This window comes from Fringilla coelebs, assembly GCF_963513975.1.
Source record: "Fringilla coelebs genome assembly, chromosome: 3".
In the NCBI taxonomy this organism is placed as follows: Eukaryota; Metazoa; Chordata; class Aves; order Passeriformes; family Fringillidae; genus Fringilla; species Fringilla coelebs.
In genome coordinates, this window is record NC_140030.1 from 106,214,036 (window position 1) to 106,237,278 (window position 23,243).

General features: G+C 47.2%; 1 protein-coding gene across 1 annotated transcript in view; it reads right to left on the reverse strand.

Annotated features, from left to right (window-relative positions):
- Nucleotides 1–1,132: 1,132 nt before the first annotated feature.
- The window catches only part of COQ8A (coenzyme Q8A), a 43,208-nt gene continuing 21,097 nt past the window's right edge, over nt 1,133–23,243 (reverse strand). The window contains exons 5-15 of the mRNA XM_084202531.1: nt 21,146–21,220; nt 14,749–14,871; nt 11,117–11,202; nt 9,911–10,051; nt 8,738–8,819; nt 7,298–7,391; nt 6,339–6,480; nt 4,780–4,887; nt 3,983–4,048; nt 3,162–3,248; nt 1,133–2,513 (exon numbers count right to left, since the gene is read on the reverse strand). Of these exons, the coding sequence (XP_084058657.1) occupies nt 2,220–2,513; nt 3,162–3,248; nt 3,983–4,048; nt 4,780–4,887; nt 6,339–6,480; nt 7,298–7,391; nt 8,738–8,819; nt 9,911–10,051; nt 11,117–11,202; nt 14,749–14,871; nt 21,146–21,220 (1,298 nt within the window). The 3' untranslated portion in view covers nt 1,133–2,219. The remainder of the gene's footprint in view (nt 2,514–3,161; nt 3,249–3,982; nt 4,049–4,779; nt 4,888–6,338; nt 6,481–7,297; nt 7,392–8,737; nt 8,820–9,910; nt 10,052–11,116; nt 11,203–14,748; nt 14,872–21,145; nt 21,221–23,243) is intronic.

Sequence of the window (23,243 nt, forward strand, 5' to 3'; positions counted from 1 at the left end):
ACTGAGGGCTGTAATTAGCTCTCCTAATAAAGCAACATTTCAGCTTCTGCAAGTTGCTACCCTCTTGCAAATGCAAAACAAACTCCACTGTTCAGCTAGATGTCATTCCTAAACCCTCTTGGGAAGGGGAATGTTTGCCAGGAGTTGAACACTCTTGCCCCAGCATGGTATACACAAGATCTGGGCTGACATGAACAAGTGAAAAGTGAACTGCAATGCTCCAGCTTACTCTGCCACCTTTTCAAGTCCTCTGAACATGCTGGCCTTGAATCTTCAGTTTCAGAAAATCTGCTCTGAAGCTCACCTAATCTAATTCTCTTGTCAGCTTTTTATACTCTGCTTTTTAAACTTTAACATAAGCATTTAACAGCTCAAACAACTCTGCTGTTTTTACAGCTGCAAGGTCTAGAGCCAAAGGAGAATAACTAAACAATGTCTATCAGAACTCAAAACAAGTAAGGTTACTGTAACTTTGTACACTGATAAACTGCTTGATGCAAAGCTATTACTTCATTGAACAGCAGAGTTAACTCTTCTCAAAAGGTTAAGAATAATCTGACTGGGATTTTGAACTGAACTGCACTGCATCTTGTTCTACTAAAGTCTTAAATGAAGTGGCTTATATGTTTATGGCTTGGGAATAAAGATAATACCATAACCTGTTTTCCTATTTCTCAGAGGTCCCTCCTGAGAGGGCCCATTTATTCACTTACCTGTTCTCTCCCTCTGAAGTGTCAGCTGTCAGGATTTCACACATGCTGGAGTGTAAGATCAGGCAACCTGGGCCTTCCTGGGTTCTGTTAATTGAGTTGGACCAGCTGAGCCTGCTGGTAAATAAATACCTGGCACTTGCCAGACAAGGACACCTGCCCCATGAGCACCAGGGAAGCCTCAACTCCAACAGCCTCTCCTTCACAAGTGGAGGAGAGGCAAAGAGACTTGTCTTCAGGAGGCTGCTAACAGTGATTGAAACAAAGGAAGATTAGAAACCAAGTGAATTACCAGGGATTTTCATGGCATGAACAGACCTCAGCTTCTGCTGAGCTGCTGTTTATCCCCCAGAACAGGACACTGCTCACCTGAGTGTCCATTCCCACACCAGAAGATGACACAGGCACAAGCAGCAGGCCCACCGCACAAGCACTTGTTTATTGACATTAGGAAGTTGTACAGGTTCAGGCTTTGTACAAAAACCTACAAAAGTCAATTTCCTAGCTTGACTCCAAGAGTTTAAAACTGTGCGTCTGGTTTGAGCTGTGTGACATTTCAGCTGGATCTGCAGCTGCTCTCCAGAGACAGGACACTTGTTTGCCTTGCTGCAAGTTCTGCCTCACAGGGAAACACACAGAGGAGGCTCTTAGTCAGGAGTCCAGCAAGCAGTGGGTGTCAGAGTTGTAGCTTATCTAACTCGCCCTCAGGAAAGCTGATACCTACCAGACAGTGCAGAATCCCACTAGTTGTGTTCAGATCTAGCTCTGCTGATTACATGTTTGATTCCCAGAACTGAGATGGGTTGTGAGAGTGTGTATGTGTGTGTGTTTAAAAGAGACTGGCATTCAATTCTCGGACTTTTAAAATATTTCCTATGTTTAGTTTGCAAGCCAGAAAGAGGCAGAAAGCATCAAACTTCAACGTACACACACGCCCCTTGCACTAAATCAATGTCAGTAGAATCCAGGAGGGTTCTCAGACTGCCACCACTTGACTTACAAAAACGTGGGGGAAGTGCTGGATGTGTCTGTGGTAGGGAACACCTTGGTATTTCATTCTCTAAATTCACAGTATGAAAACTACTTGAATTCCACCTCAGCTTGAAAGAGGGAAGGTTTTTAAAAAAACAATTTGTGGACAATTACAAATAGGTTTCAATATTAAATTCTGCTCTCATCCTCCTTTCCCTACTCGTTATAAAACCCTCTCAATATGCAGCCACCATCACAATGTTACAAATGCATTCAAGGTAGTCAGCTGGTGCCTTGAAGCAGCACAGAAGCACTCAAGTTTCCTGCAAGCTGTGGGCTGTGCTGGCAGTCCAGGCAGGACAGACACAGCAGGAAAGAGCAGCTTTGTCCTCGTGGAATGCACCCTTGGCTTCCAGGGCATGGGGCTGCTGCATCTCAAGAGGATGGAGAGCTGGGGAGCAACGCAGGGGAGGCTTAGAAGGCTCTCTGCAAGGCTCAGCTGAACCGGGCCCTCCGAACAAGACAAGTTCCTTCTTACTACTCCTCTGGCTTCTTGCCCCTACTGCTCCAGTATTTGCTGTATGCCTCTTGGAACATGTTTTTGCAGGGAATTTTGGCCTTCAGTTTGGTGCAGATGAGGAAAGAGCCGCCCATCTTGCGATGAAGAGAGTAGGTCTCCTCTGGTGGGGGGATGAGCCGATGCTTCAGCATGATTGGGATTAAACCATGGATCTTTTCAGTGGTGCTTTGGCTGCCAAAATCAAAAGGCTCCTTAGATGCAAAAGCCTCTCCCAGGATGAGGACAGCATTTAAGTGGGCATCTTCCATTTCCTGCCCAAAGGAAAGAGGGATAAGTAACATCACTAGTCATGAGAACCACCAAGGAGGAAAAGAAATGCCAGTGCTAACAGCAGCAGCTCAGGAGAAATAGATCTGTCCAGGACAGAGGGAACCTCCAGCCCTCAGCAAGACTGAGGAACATTTAGTTCATACAGTCTGAGCAACTAAACCTTCTAGAAGAGCATCAGTTATACAACAGAGCATCTTCCCAGTCATACAGCATGCTGGTTCTAACACATTTGCACAAGTGCACAGTGGGAAGGAGTACGTGAGAAAATCGATTTCCCTTTGACAGCTTCAAATCCTTTTGAAAATACAAAATCAAAGTGACTGGATACTTTCCTATAATTCATGTGTTCCCAGTCATGAAACTTCAGGAATTGTCATCAGCTGCAGGGTCTTGCACGGGGAGAGAAAGAAGGACAGTGGTTTTGGGGCTAGCTGTATCCTCATTACTTTTCCTGCTCCCAAAAGGAAGTGAGAACAAAAGCCAAAACCTTTTTTACCCTCCTCTCTCATGCTTATCAAAAGGGATTTTGGACTGACACTTTTACCACATCAAGAAGTCTGGGGAAGTTCACAGACCTGCAATCACCTTATCTGTGGCCAACACCAAAATCAGACCCTTCTGCTCCATACCTTGATTTCATAGCCAGTGAGGAATTTCATTTCAATGGACTTCTTCAGTACTCTCTCTCTGTCCATGTCAGCAGCTGCCTTGATTACCTGAGAAGGAAGAATACTTTCAGGAGAGCCAAGAGAAGACTGAACAACAGGACTGCTGCACAGGCCACAGGAACACACATCAACACCACCCACCTGCTCACTCCCTTGCCTCTGCCCTCTCTTCAGGGCCCTGCATGCTGGGCAGGTTAAGAGCTACTGGCTAAAAGATCCACCTCTTCCCAACAGGGTTGCACATGGCCCAGGGAATGTAAGGGACAGCAAAAAAAGCTTCACAAATAGTCAGCCCCTCCCCAAAGAAATAGCAGAGCTGACTGTGAGCAGCTTTAGGTGGCAGCTGCTGGCCCTGGCAGCTCAGCTACCACGTACAGAACATGGTGATCACAAAGGAAGCACGTTTGACTTCACATCCATTCATCTATCTGTGAAAAATCTGAAAATCTCAGGAAGAGGTGGGGAACAAGCAATTCCTGCATATCTTCATATAAAAACCACAGAACTGTGAGTGCTCTGATACACCCTGTTGCCCAAGGCCCCCAGCAAGCATCACTGCAGTGCACTTCTGTGAACATCCCACCTCAGAGAGGCAGCAGCTTGCAGCACATATGCAGACAGCCAGGGCAAGGGATGAAACAGGAACAGAGACTGCTCTCTTGCCTCCAGCCCTGCTTCCCTCCACACCCAAAGTGTATTCCAGTACAAAGTGAAAACAGCTAAGAGATAAGAGCACTTGCAAAATCAAGTGCAGCTCTCTAGGACACAGTGCAAGTTCTCACCTCTATGTAGACATCTGTGAACTTCTCATCAAACCCTCGCGTTGCTCCAAAGTCCAGCAGGGCCACCTGGAAATGGACAAAGCTGTCTGTATTAGAGTCAGCCAGTCTGGTAGAACCTGATCTTAAGAATGCTCCTGATTTCTTCAGGAAGCTCAGCTGGCTTTCCCAGCTCTCCTCTGCATCCCAGCTGCCCCTGACTCCTTTATTCCCAGTCTGCAGCCCCAGCACTGCACCAGTACAGCGCTGAGGCCAATGCCCAGTGCCCACACTGCCACACCCGCTCTGCTGGCAGCTCCACTCAGGCTCCATGTGCAGGGACAGAGCAGCACTGAACCTTTTCCCAGCACTTTGCAGCACAGACCTCAGGAATAAAAAGCAATTCCATCTGCCCTACAGAGCACAGACAAGCAGCCAACCCAATGAGCAGGAATTACCACCCTTATCCTCAGCACAGCACAAGAGCATTCAGCTGAAAAGTCCTGGGCTCCAGTGTGTGCTGGTAGAGCACTGCCTGCTGCAGCTTCCCACCTTCAGAACAGATCCTGAGGTTAAGAAAGCAGCTGTGACTGCTCAAGGGCCAGGGTTACAGCAGCCCTGCTTTCCTACCGAGCCCTAGAGAGGGCAAGTGGCAAAGGGAGGCTTCCCTGTGCGACCTGCCCATGCCTCAAGGACAGGAAACTGAGAGAATCTCAGCCAGGACTCATTAAGTGGGGAGTGGGAGTGAGGAATAATCAAAAGCTGGTGAAAACTGATAAACTGATGTTTGTATAGGCAGAAGAGTGGCTGCTCAGGCTTACCTTGTGCAGCTGTGGGTCATAGAAGAAGTTGGACCAGTTGGGGTCAGTCTGCATGTACCGGAACTCAAACAGCTCCCGCAGGCACAGCACCAGGATGTTGTGACAGATCTTTTAAAGCAAGGAGAAACAAGAAACAAGTCAGGAGGGCAGCAAGCCCTGCTCACACCTGTAACTTAGAGCAGGCATCAGCAAACAGGGCACACATTGCCACACCAGCAGGAACCATCTGCTCTATGCTGCCAAACTCCTGCAGAGCTGAAGGAACACCTCTCACCACAACACCAGCAATTCCCAGCCCACCCCTGCCATGGGACATCCTTAGCAGATGGCACAGATGCTCCAGTGCTCATCCAACTGCATTCTGGTCCTGCCTTTTCACTTTCCAGCATTGACTACACACTGGCTGCCTGCAAGAATGGGAATCTTGTATGATACCAGACCCAGCATGCACTCCTGTGGGCTCAGCAGTGACCCAGCTTGAGGGGAGGAGCAGAGAGCCACACCTTGGGACTGACAGGCACAGAGAAGCAAGACCAGCAGTCCCTGAAAGCCCCCCTGCTGGATTACATACTCCAGCAGAGCTTTTGTGTGAGAATTGCTAAGCTGGAGCCTGTTTAGCAGAACTGCCAGCCTCACTCTGCCTCTCTCCAGCTTCTGCAACGCTGAGTGGAACATCATATCCAAGGTGGAAGGAAGAGAGCACCAAATGCAAGCCTGGCCCTGCTACAGGACACTGCCATTTGGGTCAGAAGGCAGAGGGTCAGCCAGGCCAGTGGCTTACAGGAAAGAAGGGCTGTTCCTGCAGCAACACCCCAGCTCAGAGTCTTTTAAATGAGTCCTGGAGATAGAGCAGCTCATTGCTGGGGACAGTCCCTAAGAATAGCCAGCCAGCTCTGGCACAGCTTCAAATCTAATGTGACACTGAGATCTGTTTAACTAGAGGAACAGACTCTGCCCTCTTCTCCAGTGACCTAAAAGCTGACAGCTCACACCACACACAGACACACACATCCAAATACCAGGACAGTTATTTCTGCTACTACAGCAGCTGCTTGTCCCACCACAGCACTCCAATCCCTGGCTATATTCAGCACAACACCCACCTATCTCCACATCCCAGCTTTTGTTTACTGACAGGTACTTTTCCAGTAGCCCTGTGCAGCACAGATCAGTCCTGCAGGAATGACACCCACCTGCTTGTACTGGGATGATTCTGCAATCCTGCCCAGAAGAGCAGCTGCATGAGACCCCTTTGCCCTTACTGACAGTCCCCCCAAACTTAAGGTCACCAGAAATGGCATCACACAGTCAGGCTACCTCCCCTTCAGCTGCCCTTGCCATTCACCATCTCCAGCCCCTCCCTACCGAGTGCTGGCCCAAATAAGCCTGGAGAGATTCCAGTGCCACTGCCACCTTCCCTAAACAAGTCCTCCTAGAGCCTCCAGACAGTCCTGCTCAGGGTTTGCTGTGCCACTGGGCATGCCCCCAAGTCTGGCAGCCATGGACAGGCTGAGCACAGGGCTCTGAGCAAGGGCAGAAACCCAACATCCCAAATTTACCTCATTTCGAATCTCCTGGCTCAGTCCTTCAGCTTGATCCAGGGGAAAGCCAGACACCAGCTCTGTGGTCAGCACGTGCTTGCTGCACAGCTCATCTATTACTCTTGGTACATAAAAGAAGGGGTGGTCTTTCAGCAGCTCCCTAGGGATGGAGAAAGGAGAGGAAAAGGTTTAGCAGCCTGAGAGCAGACAGACCCATCAGCAACACCTCCACAGCCTTGACCAGCCTCTCCCCACACCCTGCCTGGGGCTGCCAGGAAATGTTTCCCTCAGCAATTAACAGTAAGGATTAAGTCAGCAGAAACCCTGCCAGTGACTTAGAGCTGCTGCCAGCTCCTGAGGTCACATCTCCTGCCAGAGCAGTGATGTGAGGAAGTCTCCAGGCCGGTGCATCAAGGGGCACTGGGCTCTTTTGCTGACCCCACTTGGCTTTAGAGCCAGACTACACACATGGAAGAATTGCTCTGCCAAGGGGAGCAGTGCCACGGGGACAGTTCTGCTGCAGGACAGGAAGAGCATCCAGCCACCATGTAAAAATAATCTGGGTGCTTTGGCAGGCCAAAGGAGCAGGCAGCACTGGTGGTGGTAACAGCTTTAAGAGAGCTGAACTGAAAACCTCCTGGGCTGAAGGATGGGAGAAGTTAACAACAGGCTGAGGTAAGAGCACATGGAAGAGCACTGCTACCCAGCCTCAGGAGTTACTGCAGCACCTTCCCATGTGGCACAACAGACAGACTTGCACAGGAGGAGGTGATCACATTTCAGCTGAATGAAACCATGCCCAGCTGAGACAAGGTGGTGATTCTGGGGGACAGCTCCGGCCACAACCATGCACCCTTCCCCTGTGCCACATGGCAGGCACAGCAGTCAGCTCTCCACCATCCCTGAAGTTAAGCAACCTCTTCTGCCTCTCCCACACACACACAGAGAAGGGGCTCAAGGCAATGGTGGGAACATACTGGAATTTCCTTGCACAGGCAGCTTCTCTCAGGTAGTCACACTCCAGGGCCAGCTCTCTGCTCACGACTTCAATCAAGTGCTCTGGGAACAAACCTGAAAGTCAAACAGCACAGGAGAGAGCAGGCTTAGAAAAAAGGATCTCCTCAGGCTAAGCCTCCCAGAGCTGCAGCTGAGGGACAGCCTGCTATCCAGCCAGCTGAGCTGAGGAGCACAGGAGCCCCCAGAGAGCCAAGGTGCATTTCCAACTAAATGCAGGTTGTGCAGCAATCACAGGCACAGGCTACACAGCTGCTCCTAAGTCAAGGCACATCCACAGCACTGCTCTGTCCTCTCCCAGCTCCCACCCCACAGCCCAAGCTGTCCATTCCTGCTATTGGCATGGCTGTGCAGGGACACACACCAAAAACAAGCACCCAAACACTGGGTAAAAAGCAGCAAAAACAGCTCCATATCTGCCTCCAAGTGGCAGCAGGCACTGCCAGGTAGGAACAGTCAGCATGACTAATACAGTGTACTGCAGCAGCAGCACGTAGCCAGGGCCTGAGATGCCAAGCCCAGTCTTCTGAGTCTTGAATTTGGAAAACCAATCTACTTCTTGGGCCAGACACAGCTGGGGCTGCAGCAACCTCTGCAGGGCCCTGCCCAGCCACCAGAGAGAACAGTCCCAGATTTTGTCAGCACCCAGCCTGATTTTAGAGCAGCATTTGTACAGTCCCACTAATATTTACAGCTGCTGCAGGCATGGATTTGGAAAAGGAGTAGTAAGTCCTGCATTCCCTGTGAGAAAAGGGACTTATCCATATGCTGGGACACTGAGCAAGTTCTAAGTCAGTCAGTTCTCCACAGCTCTGAAAGAATAGAGAACATCTGGGAAGAGCACAGAATGGCAGGCATGGAAAGCTACAAGGGAACACTGAGAAGAATGAGTTCTGCCAAATGTACCAGAAAGTAACAGGACAAAGCAAGACTGCCTCACCTGAACACTGCCCACACTTCAAGCCTAGAAAACCATCAAAAGTGAGTATTCCCAGGCATTTTATATTTTGCAAAGAATCCCTATGGGTCTGTCTCTATAGAGAACACACAGAGACAAGTGCAGGTTACTCTGGCAGGTGTGTGCCTATACATGGCCAGCAAACACACAGCTGCACTTCCCACCCCACCAAGTGGGCACTGGAGCAGGCCCTGCCCCAGCAAAGGCAGCACAGCTCTGCAGCACAACAGGGGAACAGAGCATGGCTCCCCAAGCTGGCCCTGCACCCTCTGCCCACATCTGCTGCCTTCTGCAGGAAATCTGCTCCTGGGCACACTTAGTATCCTTAAGTTCCTTCCCCCAGTCCTTGGAGGGACACATGAAATGTGCTGCTTGAAAGGGGTTGGCAGAACTCAACCTGCACTACTGGGAACACAGGGCCTGCCAGGGTCTCTGTCTTTTTTACCTTCAGGGAGAATATTGCTCATGCTCAGGACAGCCATCAGGTTGTTGACATCACTGTTGATGCTCTGGGCGACTCCAGGGTACTGTGGGACAGAATGGGGGAGAGCAGTGTTGAGGTTAGATGGCCTGGCTGTACGGGGTATGATAAAAACACCTGGCTCAGCCTCCACTGCCCCCACATCACAGCCACCTACAGCCTGGCAATGGGCCAGGGCATTCCTGAGACACACATCCCTCCTCTGAAAGCTTATTCAAAGCCCAGCATCTAAACCAGGGGACACACAGAAAGGCTAAGATGCAGCTCCTTGCAATCAGAATGGCTTGTTCAGATCCTCTGATGGGAATTCTTCCAACACATAACAAGTTCTCAGACACACAAATCTCACAACAGCCATGGCAGTCAGTCATTTCCCTCCCACAGCTAAAAGCACACACCCCTGGAAGCCCCAGTGTGTCATTCCCAGCACTAGGGCAAGTGGTGAGGCCCCAGCCCAGTCCTGGCAAAGGCACCTCATCCTGTTCTCACCCTGTCTGTCAAGAAGGGAAGGAGCCTGCACTGCTGAGGAAAATGTGTGCTGATGCCAGAGGGTTGAGTTTCTGCTGCTGTTCGCTTGGCCTGACTTCAGAGAGTACTTGGGACACAAATGGCTTCAGAAGACACCCACACCCATTGATAATATTTCTGAAGTCTCCCCATACTACAAAAACCCACCAAAGAGTTGACCAGCTTTCCCTGGGATACTGCTCAGTGAGCAGGAACCTCACTCCTTGGGATTATAAACCATGCTGTACAAGGAGCTTTAGCTCTAGAACCTCCTTTTGTTGGAAACAGCCACCTGAGGCTGCTGACACCCAGAAAGGGGCTGGGGCATGTGCACATCCCAGACAGGGGACTGACCTAGGGAGCAGGTGGGACTCTCCCATACATCCCTAAAAGTACAAGCAGCCCCTCAGCACCATTATCCCATACTGCAGTGAAAAATCTATGGGATGTCTCCTGCTCATCTGGACTCAGACTGCAAAGCCTTTCCTGTCTTTTCCACTCAGCTTGCACTATGTAAGACATCACATCTTCACTTCCATTAAAATGTTTCTTATTTCTCTAACAGTACACACGTAGCTCTCCTGCCCTTCTATGAGCACAAACAAGACATGACTGCTCTGAAAAGCTCACCTGGATTTTCATGGCAACTTCTTTCCCGTTTTTCAAGCGTGCCAGATGAACCTGACCAATTGAAGCAGCAGCAAAGGGGCGTTCTTCAAAGGACTCCAGTTTATCCCTCCAGTTGGGGCCCAGATCATTGTTCAGAGTTTTCTACAAATAAATAGAAAGGATCAGGGTATGGGAAGCAAAGATTTAAGATTTTCAGTCTTGGAAATCATGTTCCTCTAAGGTGACTGAGTTCTGAGTACCTCTAACCTGCTTTCTACATCATCCTCTGTGCCTTGTCATTGCACATCAAGGCAAGGAGTGGTGCAGCCAGCAATGCTGCCCCAGCACTGAACAGGTGCTGATCAGATCTCTGTGGGGCTCTGCCCTAAGGAACAGAAATCTTGAGCACAAACACTGCTGCCTTGGCATACAAACATCCCCTTTTAGGTGCCACTTGCTATCTTCCAGAAAATGAGCTAAGAAAATGACTCAGCTATTTCTCCTCTTTCATCATCCTGCCAAGCTGAAGAGAAGCAATCCAGACATGACTCTCTTTAAGGCAATATTGACAATTAAACATCACAGCCTGCTTTAACATCTTTTTTGCTACCCTGCCAGACTGCCATATTTAAGTTCTAGCTCTGCTTAGTGTATTTCAGAAGATAAGTAGTGCTGGCAGTTCCTCTGGCATCACCCTTTACACATTAATTTACAAAGAACATAAACACTGGGGAAAGCAAACTTAGTTCACTTCATTCTGGGTTTTCTTAAATGCAAGTTAACCAAAATGTTAAGAACAAAGCTGCTGGTTATTTTCCATCAGACTGAGGTTTGTAAGTCTGTTTCTAAAATGGGATGTAGACATATCTAGACACTACCTTAAGACCCACAAGAAAGAGAAGAGGAAATACAAGAGGAGGGTATACTCAAGAAGACCCTATAACCATATTTGTGGCAGCGTCCTGCTCCATATCAACATTAACCTTAGGACATGAAAAACTCCCACATTTTTTCCCCTCTGTCTAGATCCAAACTTCCAATTTTTTTGAGAGAAAAGACAGCACATAATTGAGAGAAGGAATCACGTTACCCCCAAGTGAAAATAGGTAACAGTATTGAAATATTCTATAAAATCCCCATCCACCTCCCTTACTAGGGCATGTCACAGGTGACATTTTTTCTGTCCATTGTCCCTTTCCCTGACAGACACTCCGGAATATTCCTCACCATCATCTGCTTTATTGGCATGAAGTCGGCACTCTGACGCACACGCTCAAAAATCCTCTGCAGGTGGGGGTTGATGAAGGCATCATCTGCCAAGGGAAAGCACACAGCACTCAGTGCAGGCATTGCATCCTTCAACACACAAAGAAATGTGCTCCTGCATTCAGACAAGTCAGGCTGTCCTGCCCCAGGCACACCCCAGGGAAGGTTCTAGAAGTAATTCTTTAATTCTTTCGGTGTGGTGACAGGTGACAGACCCAAGAGCAGAGTGCTCAGCCCATCTTCTGGCTGGCAGCAGTACAGCATCCAGGTCTAGGAGAGGCCACTGCCTCATGGAAACATAGGTCACAGAAGGGATCCCTGGAGAGCCATCCCAATGCTCCAAGGTTCCCAGTGTGGTTTAATCCAGTTCATTTTAAGGGGCAGCAGCTCCTCTAGAGTGCTGTGCAATGGTAAAACACCATTTACACAAGTACTGAACTCCTGGAGAAATCAGGATTCAGCATCTGCTACTGTAAACAACTGCCCAAATGCAGAGCAACAACACATGGGCAGAAGAGAACACACCTGGGCCCAAACTTTTAAGTCAGAAGTATTTAGCAAGCAAATATTTACACTCATAAGAGGAGGGGCTGGGGCATCTTGAAAGATGTCCTCTGCTTGAGCAAAGGCTTCTACAACAACTTAGAGAGAAACCACCATGGCTGGCAAACTTTTCATTTCATAAATGATTACAGAGGAATCAGATTTATCTGCTGCTCTCCCAGCACTGGAAAAGTCCAGGCTACAAGCCTTGATCCTGAGAATTGAACCTGTACATGCAATTTTGACATTCAAACAAAAATTTATTGTTCCTCTTTAAATACACATGCATGAACCCCCTTGTATCTATCCCAGGAAACAAGAAACAAACAGTGACCTTAAGAGGACTGTCCTGGGAAGAAGGATGGAAAGGAATGGAGAAAAAAAGATAAATAATGCAGAGATGTGACATTAACACTCAGCATTGTTTACAAATCCCCAGTGAAGCCATAGCAGCATTTATAAGTACTAAGAAAACCCCAGTGTGGAACCAAGAGAAGTTTTTAAGAGGAGCAGGCTTTGCAGGAACAGTGAGTAGAGCTCCTGCTGTGACGTTACAAACCCGCAGGAAGGTGAGACATTGCATTTGCGTGTGCACTGAAAGAAACACCTGCTCTGTCACTGATGGTGTATCACTGCCCAGCCTCTGAACATGCTAAAAAATATTCTCTAGGCTCTGTGAAGGTATTCACCATCATGCTTCAACATGTCACCTGCACTGCCAAGGGTGACTGGGCAAAAGGAGAAGAGATCTCACTAAGAGCAGCTCCCACTCCCAGAAGCCATTTGTGTCAAAGCATCAGCATCTGCCACAGGCATTCAGGATCAATTTCCTTTATTCTGCTCACTGCTGACATCCATAAAGCTCTCAAAGGGTTTCCACCCCTGGTCTGGGAGGGCATCCATTTTTAGCTGGGGTGCTTGACCCCCCCACCCTTTGTTCATGAGCACAACGTCAAATAGCCAAGAAACCTGCAAGTCCAGGCTGACTGTACAGAAACTCAGCAGCAATGTCAAAAATCAGCCTTGCCATGGAAGCAGCTCTGCCAGGCTTACAACATGCTGATGAATAAGGTTTTACGTCTTTGTGGTCAACTGCTGAGGCTTTACTGGAACAAAACACAAAGCAGGAGCCAAGGTAGGGCACTCTCAGCTGGCAAATGCAGCTGCCTTTCCACCATCTCCCAGCACACAGGATGAGTGGGGGCCTTTGGCATCTTTTCTGTGCATGACCTTTAGGAATGTGGGTCCCTAACAAATCCACTGACTCCCACATCAGAGAGACACAACCGACATCAGGGGTTTTAAGGACACTGCTTTGTGACTTATGCCCAGCTACAGGGAGCCCCTGCCCCCAGTTAGCACCCAGACCTACCGACAGAAGCAGTGAATTCAAACTCACCAGGCCCAGAGAAGCCCATGGAGTGGCAGCACCTGCATGAAACCCTCCTGTCCAAACAGCCACCCCAAGAAACAGACAGCCTGCATTGTCTGATTTATCTCACCACAGCTGTCCCCCAGCAAGGCCACCATGGGCCTGTGTTCTTGCCAGGCACAGCAGAGTCCACACACTTATAGCAAGAGTCCAAATGAGGGCTGGGTACAACCACTGAGGTTGCTGAAGGCCAGTTCCTGACACCAGAGTGAGGTCAATCACCAAGTATTTGACACTCCTGCCAGAGCACCGTAACTTTAGGAGACAGCAGGCAAGTTATAAAAATCCAGAGCATTTCTGCTCCTCAGAGACAGCCTTTCATAGCTCCCTCCTCTGCACTCACATCCAGGCCTAGGGCAGCTGTGACCAGACTTGGGCACACAGCAGGCACAACTCAGTGGTGTCCCAAGAATCTGAAATTAATCCCACCTATGGTAGATGAGTTTAACTGCAGAGCTGATTTCCAGGCATGGCTTGCTCAGCCCACATACCAGAGGCACTGGAAAGCAAGGAGCACAGGAGCTCCTCCTGGATCTGCAGCTGTGAGCCATCAGTGGCACCTGGCTCTTTCTGAAGGGTGAGAAAACAGCATGGGGTGCAGCCTTTGACACAGCAACTGAAGCCTCCCCCTAGGCTCTGCCAGGGGGCCATCAGCCTGGCAACCACCTGAACCAATTGATTAGCAAATGAAATGCCAATCAGGGCTCTCTGGGACAGTGAACTGATCTTGTTTTGTTGGCAAGCCCAAAGTATTTAATACTCTATGAGATCCAGTCTCATCAGTTGATACCTACAAAAATTAAAGTAGAAGCACAAGCCAAGCAAAGTGAATACTTCAGACACTTGCTCAATTTCAGAAACACATTGAAAGCTATTTCCAGACAAGTCTTACAGCTATTTTTGGCTGGTTCTTTCCTTCCCTATCAGGCTGGGCAGGAAGGCAAATTGGAAAGATCCAGATAAGGTTTGAACTGAGCACACCTGCCAACTTCCTAACAGTTTAGTGCAGACATTGATGTCACTCATGCCTTCACCTGTGGTCACTGGCCTCAGAGCTCAATGGGTTAAGTAGCAGTTTGAAGTCCTCTCAGGATGGAAACAGGTGTTTTATACCTGATAAGATTATCAGCTGTACTGGCCTTTCCAGTAAAGCTTCAGTGCCCACAGAGCATGTAAACCACAATCAGGTTGCTATAATGGCAGAGTATTGTGGATATAACCTTGACCACTTTTGGTGAACAAAGAACAGGATCACATTCTTGTTGTCACCCTCCTCTTCTCTAGCAGGGCACCTGCAATTAGAGTGTAATACAGCTCTGCTTCTTAACAATTGCTTGTAACATAGACATTAAAATTCACAGTGTCACCCTACTGTGAACCAATTTCAGTTACACACAATAAGAACATTAAGAGTGAGGGTGTGTAAGTTTATCCACCTATTTATTTCATACTGGGATTAGATAGAACTCAAACATTTCCATCACTGCTCTCACAGGACAAACACACATTTGCTCAGAGTCTCCACATTCACTTGACACTGCCTGACTGCAGACAGCTGACCCTGTGTCACACCTGGCAGCACTAAGGACAGCTGAGGACCTGTGCTAAGGACACTCACCTTGAATGCTTAGCATCTGTCCCAGCTTCAGTGCTGCTCCCCGGACCTTGCACAAGGTCCTCACGATCCTTTCTGCGTTGGCCTCTGACAGGAAGGGGCTAGAATCCATCACTGCTTTCTTCCCTGAGGGTAAGGAGAGAGAGTATGAATGAAGAACACCCTTATCTTGGCAAGTCCACATTCAACAGGAGAATTGCCCTTCCCTAGGGAAATCAAACCAGAACTACACTGAGTGCCTTCACTGCAACCCAGGACTGAACTGTATGTGTGCCTTGGGACAACTTTGACATCCTTGGCTTGAGGGCCAGGAGCAGCAAGTCACAGCCTCCAAGAATGTGCTGCTCTGCAAACTGTCTGGGCTCCTGGGTAATGGTGGTGCTTGAACTCACTGTGCCAGCCAGCACAGTGCAAAGGTGTCTTGAGTCCCACACCACAGGCTGCAGCACAGCCACAGCCTCAGAAGGGCAGTGGGAGTGAGCCACAAGGGGGAATCCTCAAAAGCCTTGGAAGAACACTGGCACAGACCAGCAGGCCTCTTCCAGCCTCTTAATGTGGAAGCCTGCACAGAACAAGGCCAAAAAATACACACTCAAACACACACTTTCCTGTCTCCAAGCATGTGTAAAGCCTGACCTGACAGGCTCAGAGAGGTCACACAGCAGTGCCACAGTTCCAAGTATGCAACAGGGAGATTGTGTGGCATAAGAAGCACTTTAATTTTTTTTTTATTAAGGGAGAGGGGAAGGAGACCCTGATTCTAGTTTGTGGTCCCTTTGGGAGAAGCCGCCCAGAGCTACCATCCAGGGCAATGCCCAGGAGAGCAGGGCCAGAGGGGGCAGGCAGAAAGCCACCCACCTCTCCTGCTGACAGCCAGCCAAGCAGGAGGAAGGGCAGGCCTTGCAGCCAGGCTGCAGAGCTCACAGCTCATATGCTGATCTTGCAGCTACATTGCTTTTGGAATACTTTAGAGGAACAGAAGACAGAACAGCTGAAGCCCCCATAAACAATAAGAAGGACCCAAAAAGACAGAGCAGATGAAAACGGCCCTGGAGATCTCAGGCAGCAGATGGAAATTACTGGTGTGTCCTGTGCTGACCAGTGCAGCCAGAGACCCTCTCCTGGATCTCTCAGGTAGCTCTCAGGAAGGTACAGAGGGACTCAGACTGGCCAGGGGACAGGAGAAATAACAGAGACAGACTCAAGTAGCTGCTGTCTAAACTCTGGTAGCTCCCCCAACTTGGTACCATTTCCTTGAGGTGCCAAGCATGTTCCTGATCTGACAGACACCCTTCAGTCCCTGCAAGCAGCTGGATTGCTTACAGACCTTCCCTGCAGAAGTGGTTCCACAGAACTCTCCAGTGGCAGAGCACAGATGTGTCAGGTACAGGCTGCTCTCCTGCCCTTCATCCCCTCTCTTTCTTTCATCTGTTTTGTGGGATAGCAGCAGGATGGGAGTGCATGTGGGACATTCTGTCTACAAATCCCTGTCCTAAGTCAAGGATGTACAGGAAAAAGAGGAATAAAAACACCAGGAGTACACAGGACAGCCATCCTGCTCTTGAGAGCAAGATATGGAAAAGCAGGACAGGTCCAGAATTCACCACTTCCAGCACACTGCAATCCTCAGAACACATTTTGCTCTGGATAATGGATGTAAGGAGACTTAGAGAGTGAACAGGTAGAGCTACCCAGGGCAGAAAAGCTGTGTCTCAAGTGTCCTGTCAGGAAAACTGTATCCTTAGCAATGAAGAGGCAAATCCCTGTATGAGATGACACACAGGACCTAGGGAAAACACTGAATCAAAGCCATATCTCCCTTCACTGCACACAAAAACATCCTCCTTTGAGCCAGCAGCAGAATAAAGGGGTTAGTTAATGATTAAAGCCACATCCAGAAGCCAGTGAACCCTGACAATTTTAACTCTTATCAGAGAAAGGGCCAAACACAGACAGTCCCAAATCCTCTTCTCCTGGCAGGCTCCTCACTGAAGTAAAGCCTCCAGGGGCAATGTCTGAGCACCAGGCAGCCCAGCAGCATGGGAGCAGCTCTGGCTTGTGTACTTTGGTATAAGTGTGCCAAAGAACAAGAAGGTGACCTGGAAGCAAGAGTGAAAAGCAGTGCTATGTCAATGGCAAGAGAGAAAACAGACACAGGCTTCCAAGGCTGGGTGGAAAGGGAGTGGGGAATAAAACCCACCACAAGTCCATGAAAAAATATACCAATTTTCACTGAGTTAACTTTTTTCCCAAAAGATGGCTGGCACCTTTTGGTGCCTCACATTATTTCTTCCCCATCTTCAGATCACAAAGCTGGTTTCACCTATTTCACTAGGGAAAGGAAAAAAAAGCCAACAGAGGTCACATACAAGCTGTGGCAACATGAACACCTCAGAAATTAAGGCTCCTGCAGCCACAGTGCCTGGGCCAGTGAGTTCTTCCACAGAACAGGCAGCAGGCAGACACCCTCCCTAGTGCTTGACCCACTTTTATTTTTTTTTCCTTTACAAATTCAGAATCAGCATGAACCTTTCCAAACCTGTGTGCAACTCACTGCTGCACCACTCCTTTTCCACCTTCTTTGCCCCTGTCAAATGGAGAACTAGTGACTAGACTTTGTTTTAGGACTGTCTGCCACAGAACCTTTGGGGCAAAGGAATATTTAAGAACATGGCCTAAGCACTTGAGACTGACAGCCCAAGAATATTGCATTACTGCCTTTCACAAGAAAATCCCTCTGTGTCCAAATCCAGGCCAAATGCCAGCCTGTCCGGGCTCTGTCCAGCCTGGCATTTGTGCAGTGCCTGAAGAACTGCCCAGGACAGATCATTAATAAGTGACAAAGTTGTCCTTGAACCCAGTCTCTATACTTGTAACAGCAGCTGTTTATTTGGGCACTCTCATTTTAATTCCTGGGACTTTATTCTGCTTTCCCATTCCCACCCTGCGTGGGCCTTCTACTGTATTTACATACACACTTTAAATACTGAGGCTGCCATCAAGGTCACCAGTGACAGAGGAGGTTTTCAGCCTATCAGGAAAATTTAAACTGGAAATCAAGTCAGTCTTCCTCTTTTTAACAAGATAAGATGAGCCAAACCACTTAAAGATGGCAGCATTAGGGCCTTAACATTATAAAAACCAAAACCATAAAGAACTCAAACAACAAAAACCCTGCACCTACTTACAAGAATTTAGCAGCAGAATGAATTTATGCCCAGAACATCAGGCTTGGACAGAAAAGGAAGAAATTCACCAATTCTTGCACCAGACATATTTGTTCTAGGCTAAGTCCCTAAGAAGTGAATTGTTTATGGAAAAAGAGACAATCCAAAGTAGGGAGAGAACAGTCCTGTGGCTACTAAACAAAGATGGGGAAGCTGAGCAGGAAAAAACAGATCAGCACTAGCAGAATTGCTAGAGAATGTGCAGGAGAGTAGGAATTTGCAGTGCCTCTGATAATAGCAATGGAAAGAAGAAGTACAAGCTGTGCTATCAGGATCATGTGTAGCTCAGGAGTGTCTGGCTAAGGGGTTGGGACTAAAGGACCAGTGTTTCTGACTGCATTTTAAAGGTGTAAAGACACTTAATTTTGTACTATCTAGGCAAGAAGAGAGCAACCAGGAGAAAAGTCTTCCTCATTACTCCTGGATGCCAGTGAGAGTGTGAAATTCTTAGGCATGCCTTTGGGCATACACACACATCCCACTTGTGTAAGTCTGGAGTGCCAAGAAGTTCCTATTAATATTGCAGCAGTAGGGAGAGAAATTACATCCTCCAGCAGCTTCCCAGGAACAGGACAATAAGTCATTCTCAAAAGAGACAGGTCTCAGCCCAAACTCATGGTGCTAGCAGCCACAAAACCTGGGAACAAATGCCTCAAGCTGAAATCAGGAAAGGAGTGCAGAGGTATTTTTAAAGAAATGTAAAGGTACTTATGTCATGAGATTTCCCCCAAGAACAGCTCAGGCTGGTACTATCAGAAAAACAGTAAGAAAATGGAATCTTGGACTCCCACTGTGTACCTACCTATCCTCTGCTGTGCATTTCTGCAGGAGCAGAGCCCATGGAGAGAGCTCTCATTCATGGAGCCTTACCCACCACTCTAAAACACTGTGGAAAACACATCCAAGGACACCAGCTGTAGCTGAGTCACCTGGAAACCTTCCTGTGTCTTTGCCTGAGAAGCTCCAAAAGTGTACAAAGGCTGGAAGTCTTTCACTTTTGCCTCACCTCCACACTTGCTGCTCTTGGCCCATTTTTAGTTCACTATTGATATTACTCTCCTTTACAGCACAACCACTGCTCCAAGATCTTATCTAAGCAGACTTGACAGCAAGAGGGGAAGTAACAAGGAAAGACAAACAAACACCTAAAAATAAAAGCCAGGTCATTTTCTTATTCCCTGCCCAGCACTGAAGTTGGCAGTTCTCATGGCTGCCTTTTTTAATCAAGGTTTATTCAAGAAAATCACTCTTCCCAAAGCAAGATTCAAGACTGTAGAGCAGGCTTCTAACAGAAAAATAGTAGTTTCCCTATCAAGAAGATAAAAGTTTAGACTTGTAGTTGCTTTATTGCAAGGAGAAAGTGTCTTCTGCCCTCTAAATAATAAAAAAAATAAAACTAATCCTTCTCATGCTAGAAGAGAGAGAAAAAAAGTTTATGTTATTCCCTCAAACTTCAGAGCTCTGCAAGCTCATGTTTTCATTTAGGGTGTGCCTAATTAGAAAACACTCTGGCAAGCAGAGAAATACCAACAGTTGTGCAATTCCACCTCTGTTAAAAGCAACACAAATCATCAGCTTCCAACAGGTATCAACAACCTGTCAAACATCCCAAGTGCTGAAAGCAAAAAGCCTTCAAGGATTCTTGACAGGATGAGCTGTGTTTGCCTGAGTGCATGTTTTTAAATCAAAGCAAAGAAACCCTCCCATCCTCAAACACCTTGGGTCTTAGAGAGAAACAAGAACTCTTTGCCAAGGATCCTTTTTCTCTGCTGGGCTGCTCTGTACTGCCTTGCTGTTAATATTTGCATTTTGGTATTCCAAATAAAAGCAGAGTCCTGGGTCGTCCACAACCCCTGCCTCCCACTAATGGGAATGTGTTTCATATCCTGAAGTGTTGTTTTATGGTTTGGGAATTTATCTTGGTTGGGATTTTTTTGTTCAGTTGCTTTGTTTTTTCAGTGTTTTTCCCCCCTTCAAATTTCTTCATTTTTCAGTCACTCCAGTACCTCCTGAAACAGAGGTTCAGTTTCCATCCTTCTTCCACTCCTAAAGATGACCAGGGTGAAGACAGAAACTGAACTGGAGTAGAATTACAAGACCCAGCAGTTGGCATTATCTGAAAGTAATGTTTCTGAACCAGGAGCAACTTGACTTCATTTTTACTTCTTGCTACAAGTATTTCAACCTTTTACCAGCTCTCTCCAGTCACTGGAAGTAACCTAAACACACAACCACACCACCCAACCAGAGGGACCAGCTGAAGACCAAACAGCCTGCAGCAACTCTAACAGACCTTGACATTTTGCAGTATCCCACCAAAGCTTTTTCTGGATAACAAACAAGTGAAGGAAACCACAAACTTTAGAGTAATCTCATGTTTTCTGGAGAACAACACCTGGATTTTCTATGCCCTAAAGCATTCACCCACAGACCCCCCACAATATTTTACCCACACATATGCTTAGAAGAAAGCCACCACGCCATGATCAGGTACAACCTAGGAACATTTCACCTCCAACTTCAAATAAGCTAGAAAGGAAAGAAGATCAGGTCAATTTGCCAATTTGCACAGCACAGCCTTTTGCATGTTATGAGAATCCTTTAGAAGGCAGCAAAAGACAGATACTGGAAATAGGTAATTCCCATTTAACAGGAGCATAAAGTGCTTTGTCTCTCTTACAAGAGAACAGCCATCCTCCAAGTTCCTCCTAGGCAGAACATCCTTTAATTTCAAACAGACTGCAACCACTAACAAAATTTTCAGACACACAGGCTCATGTAAAGTTTCTGTACTGATAGAAATGCATTGTTTCACTGAACAGTTTAAAAAGAATTGTTAAGCCAATACAATCCAAGAATGGGCACAGGGATAGTACTGAACCTCAGGGATGACTATGGGAAAGTAAAGCTGTACAAGTTGTGCTGGCACAAAGACATTCTCTGGAATATTCCTCTTACCTCTCTCTGTGTAGTAAGGCTGTGGTGTACTGAGATGGGACAAGAGCCAAGTAATGAAGAATAATATTGAAAATAAAAGAACTACCCATATTCCCTGTTATTCTGTCTCACTACCCAGCCTTCAAAAGAATACAAATTTTGCAAATGCAGGTAAACTGTGTCTAGAAGTAAAGAGGAAGATAAAAAGAAAATGGAAGGACATTGAAATGGCTTACCACTGCGTTCCTCAGGTCTAAGGCTCTTCTTTGCCACTTCTGCCAGTGCCCCAATGCCAAGACCAACAGCTAGTCCTTTAAAATAACAAGAAAAAGACTCAAGTCAGAATGAAAAAACCTTCCAAGCCACATAGAGAGGCATTTTTGGTAATTAACTTTAAGCCACACATTCAAATGCACAACAGCTCTATTAGAACATCCTGGTCTTTGCAATGGAGCCATCTTCACTGGACACTGAAAAGTTTTCTCCTGTACTTCTTCAGCCCAGCATGCCAGCCAGGAATCATAGGCTAGGCCAGTCTGGGACATCTGGCTTTTATAAAGCATGTCACAAGTGTTACTCAGAGCTTTGTACTCTGGCTGATGTCCTGCTGTAGACTCCAATCATGGAGTTTAAAAAAAGGGAAGAAAAAGAAGCCAAAACTCTCACAAACATGGTTGTCAAAGTACAATTCTCAAGAACGACCAGAATCCCTCTCACTGCCCACCATGCCACAACAGCAGGAGGAAAAACCCTATTTAGGGTGAAGCCACTGCCAATAGAGTGTAAAGTTGTACAACCTGCTGTCTAAGCATTAAGTTTAATTGTGCTCATTAGCTGCCTCTTCCTTCTGTGAGCTCATTTGCTGTGATAAACAGAAACATGTTTTACCCCAAGGTTCACTTTACACCAGCAGTGTTGCAACCTGCAGTGCAAGGAGCTGGGCTGGGCAGTAACCCCACACAGCAGTAAAACCAGGAGACAAAACACCAGCACTCCCCATGCCCTATCACCCTGGCAGGCAGTGAATTGCAGGGAGGTTTCACAGCCACAGGTTAAAGGACTACAAAAGCAGCATTATCTGCCTCTGCTAACCAGAGCAAAGGCACAGAAGATTAGATGAGGCACAGATCTAATCATGCAGCAATCCATACAACCAAAGGCCTCATTGCCTTCCCAATATCAAAATATTTATTTTTCTGGCTAATAAATGGCATGAGCAATCAGAACAGATGGTGCTGCCCCAATCTCCTCAGCAGTGGTGCATCCTGCTGTGCTCTGCTCCCACAGTGCTGACAGTACTGGGTGCACCTGCTTTCCAAGCACCCCAAGCCCTCCTTAAGGTGCTGCTGGAAAATTTCCCAGGTAAAACAACGAGGGAACAAAGTCAGCACAATGAAGGAAGCAGAGCTGTCCAGCACATGGCATTTTGCACGTGTGCAGGAAGAACCACATGCACAGGTTTTGTAGACTCAAGTCAGAAAGCCTGGGCATAAACAAGGTGACCCTCATCCTGCACTGGAGTTTTCCTCTCTCCCATCAGGCAACTACAACCCCCCTCTCCCAGTAGAATTTCAGGCTTGTATAGTTTGTCTGCTTCACAAAACAGCTCCACTTTTAATCTTACAGACTACATGCACTGGGGCCAGAGAATCCTGTATAAGGTGAAGCAGAAGAGGCATCAATGACATTACAAGGTAGTTGGGGTTTGGGTTTTTTGGTTGGTTTGGTGGGTTTTTTTGTGGGATGGTTTTTGTTTGGGGTTTGGGGTTTTAAATTTTTTTTTTCTATATTTTCTGCAAGTTTTTCTATGGAGTCACAGCACTGAAGGAAGTCTGATGTAACTAACTTGTGTAGACCCTAAATTGTGCCAAACCATGCATCAACAATTAGCAAGTGTTTTGCACCAGAAATCCAGATTTTATTAGCTAAACAAAGTGAGAAATATATCCCTAGGCTTCACAGAAAACAAGCTTTTCAAACACAGCATAAACACTTACTAAAATGCTGATACATGATCGTTTCCAATCAGATCCCACATGCAAGAGCAGGCAGTACCAAGAGTCAGATAGGAAGCCAATAAATACATATCTCATCAACAAGATGTGATTTTCTAGACTAAATACCACACACAGAACATTACTGTTGGCCTTGATCCCACTTTTACCACCTCCAAAACAATGCTCCCCACCATAAATCAGCTTGGTCATTATCAGAGCTAGACTGAACTGACTGGCAGCAATTGGTTTCAGATTAAAACCATCACATCTTCTTCTATAGGGTCTATGTTCAATGTCTAAAATTTAAAATTATCAGATTTACTGCCTGGACATAAAA